This window comes from Lactuca serriola, chromosome 6 (assembly GCF_051521515.1).
Source record: "Lactuca serriola cultivar US96UC23 chromosome 6, Lser_US96UC23_V15, whole genome shotgun sequence".
NCBI classification, from domain to species: domain Eukaryota; kingdom Viridiplantae; phylum Streptophyta; class Magnoliopsida; order Asterales; family Asteraceae; genus Lactuca; species Lactuca serriola.
Genome location: NC_136413.1, coordinates 42,289,492 through 42,292,137, shown reverse-complemented (window position 1 = coordinate 42,292,137; position 2,646 = coordinate 42,289,492). Strand labels below are relative to the sequence as shown.

The window sequence follows — 2,646 nt, the reverse complement described above, 5'->3', positions numbered from 1 at the left end:
ATATTTAATTTTTCTAAAAGGAAACATTATAACAAGAATTAGCACAAGATTTATCAATGCCTTCTAGTATAACTACTAAGCCGAAAATGACCCCGACAAATATGACAAGACAACATAAACCATGAATACCATATTGTAGTACAACTACTAAGCCGAAAATGACCCCAACAAATTTGACAACACAACATAAAACATGAATACGATATTACAACCAACACATAGTCACGGATATCATTTTGTATTTTTAGGCAATTAGCTCTTAATACTCATTTTTTCGTAGTTTAAAATCAAATCAAATCAAATTTTATTTGATTCAAGAAAACAAATTTGTTTAATTTGTATTTCACTTTTACTTTATCTTGCTAAGGACCAATTTACTTAGAGCGTTGCATTAACTACCAACCCTTTTGAAGATATTTGAACCGAAAATATCTTCAAACGAGCCACAATTTCCAATTCCATAGCCTGTTATTTAACTAATTGTTCAAGTTTCATTGGTATCTTCAGAATTTGTTTTTTTTTTTCTTAGTGTCAAGACTCAACCCAATTTAAGCAAAAGTTAAGTTAAGTACTAAAAGGGTAAACTTTTTGGGTACCCATTTTAGGTATGTCCAAAAAACTAAAAGCATAACAATGGTTATAAAAGGGTTTTTTTTTGGGCAACCATAAAACTAAGTCCCCAAAAAGGGTACCTTTTTAGATGCTTTTGACTTAACAATTCTCACTTTCCAAACCCATTTTGTAATGACATTTGAGTTTTCAAATGTAGGAGAAAGGAAAATAGGAGGCAAAACAAAAAGAAGTAATAAAGTGATTATTACCATTAGAAAAGCACAAACAAAACTAACAATAGTGCAAACATCTCACAACAAAGAAGAAGATACTGGACACTAACATGATCATATTATAGTTCGAATCTTTTCATAATCTATTCTCCAGGAACTGCAACACCTTGCTTCAGTTTCTCCCTCTTCAACTTCTTCTTGGAGACTGGCTTCTTTTTTCTTGGAGGTAAAGTCTTCTGCGCATACATGTAAAGCACATAGTTTCCAACAAGAAACGTTATCAGTAGTCCTCCCACAACAAGCAAAACGATCAATCCTGGGTTGAATCCCTTCGCTTCCACAACCTTGAGAAAACAATGATCAAGCATCAGTTTTTATGATGTTTTAGCAGCGAATCAGAGCTCCAGAAAATGATTAGCACAGGCAGATTCACTTGTTATGATGGAGAAATGAGAAGAAAGAAGGGAAGAAACAGGATATAACATGAATTAAGCATAATCACAGATTCAGAAGAAGTTCCAGACTTAATTGAATTAAAAGCGTTGAATATCTAAACAAGAACACACTTATCAGGTTCCAATTATAATGCGAATGAATTGATATAGCAAATCGGAGTTTCATTTCAACTTAAAATACCTCAAATTTTACTCCCTATTGAACTATTCGAGCTCGCATTCATTACAAGTACAGGGCTCACAGCTTCAACAGATCAATTAGCTAAATCAGAAACGATTACGCATCGCAGAAGATGGGAATCGGTTAAGTACATAAAATCAACTCAATTTGGAGATAAACAAACGAATGTTCAGCATGAGTGTAGTCATCGGTTAAAACATGCTTAGAACCCTAGATTAGAGCACGAGAAACCTAATGGATCAAAACTAACATACGCAGATCTAAGAAAGTTTTGAAAAATCATCTCAGATGGTTGAAAGAATGAAAATTGTTACGAGATCTGAAAATGAAAAGAGAAGAAAAACTAACCGATTCTTGGTCCATCAAAACGGATTTGAAGATGGAGCGAGAGAAAGTGCGATTTGGTGAGATCGATATCTTGAAAACGCGTTACGGAGAGTCCTAGGCGATCTATATGGTTTCTGTTTAGTTGCGTCTTTGTTTGCTTCTTACAAGTTTGATCCTTGGAGTTTATATACTAATGAATCACACCCAAATCTTTGTTGTATTGCAGTTTCTTCCTCAAAAAATTATTTAAATGAATCATTAAGTTTTAAATATTTGTTTAATTACAATCAACACTATATATGAATAAACAAATAAAACTAGATTAAAACAAACTAATTAATATCATACGATGCAACCGGGTAGGGAATACAAGGTTTGAGCAGGTCTTTGGGTGATATAAACCTAAACAGAAGTTGAGAACACTTAAAGAAAAAAAAAAAACAAGGTTCATCATACTCCAAGAAACATCGTGGAAATATATTGTCGGTCAAGTTAGTATATGATGAGATAGATATGGAAAATTTAGGTAGATATAGTCTGAAAAGAGGTTACCTCTATATGAGATAACTCCTTATGTTTATAGGGTTTATTTTTGTATACATGTGGTTTTGGGATCGAAAATGGTAGGTTCGTATCAAGGATGGAGTGATTATTTTCCCAGTGTGTGTGTTTTGCCTGATAATGATGTTTTTTGTCCAACTGGTGTTGTCTACCGTTACAACGTTTGTTTATTGTTGTTTTTTAAAGTGCTTATTATTTTTTCCCCCATATTTTTTAAGATGTTTTTGCGTTCCCGTTGAATTTCTTATGGAAAATGTTTGGATGCATTGCATTCCTACACAACACTATAGTGAAGGTACCATACTAAGTGTTCTCAATAAAAAGCATGATGTCGTGT

The 2,646-nt window shown here is 33.1% G+C and overlaps 1 protein-coding gene across 1 annotated transcript; it reads right to left on the bottom strand.

Moving 5' to 3' along the window:
• Positions 1–803: 803 nt before the first annotated feature.
• LOC145059093 (DNA-binding protein S1FA2-like) lies at positions 804–1,914 on the bottom strand. The gene is made up of 2 exons (XM_079006957.1): positions 1,770–1,914; positions 804–1,129 (listed from the first exon to the last, which is right to left on the bottom strand). The coding sequence occupies exons 1-2, from the start codon at positions 1,782–1,784 to the stop codon at positions 929–931; spliced, it is 216 nt and encodes a 71-aa protein (XP_078863083.1). The 5' UTR covers positions 1,785–1,914; the 3' UTR covers positions 804–928.
• Between the last annotated feature and the right edge of the window lie 732 nt (positions 1,915–2,646).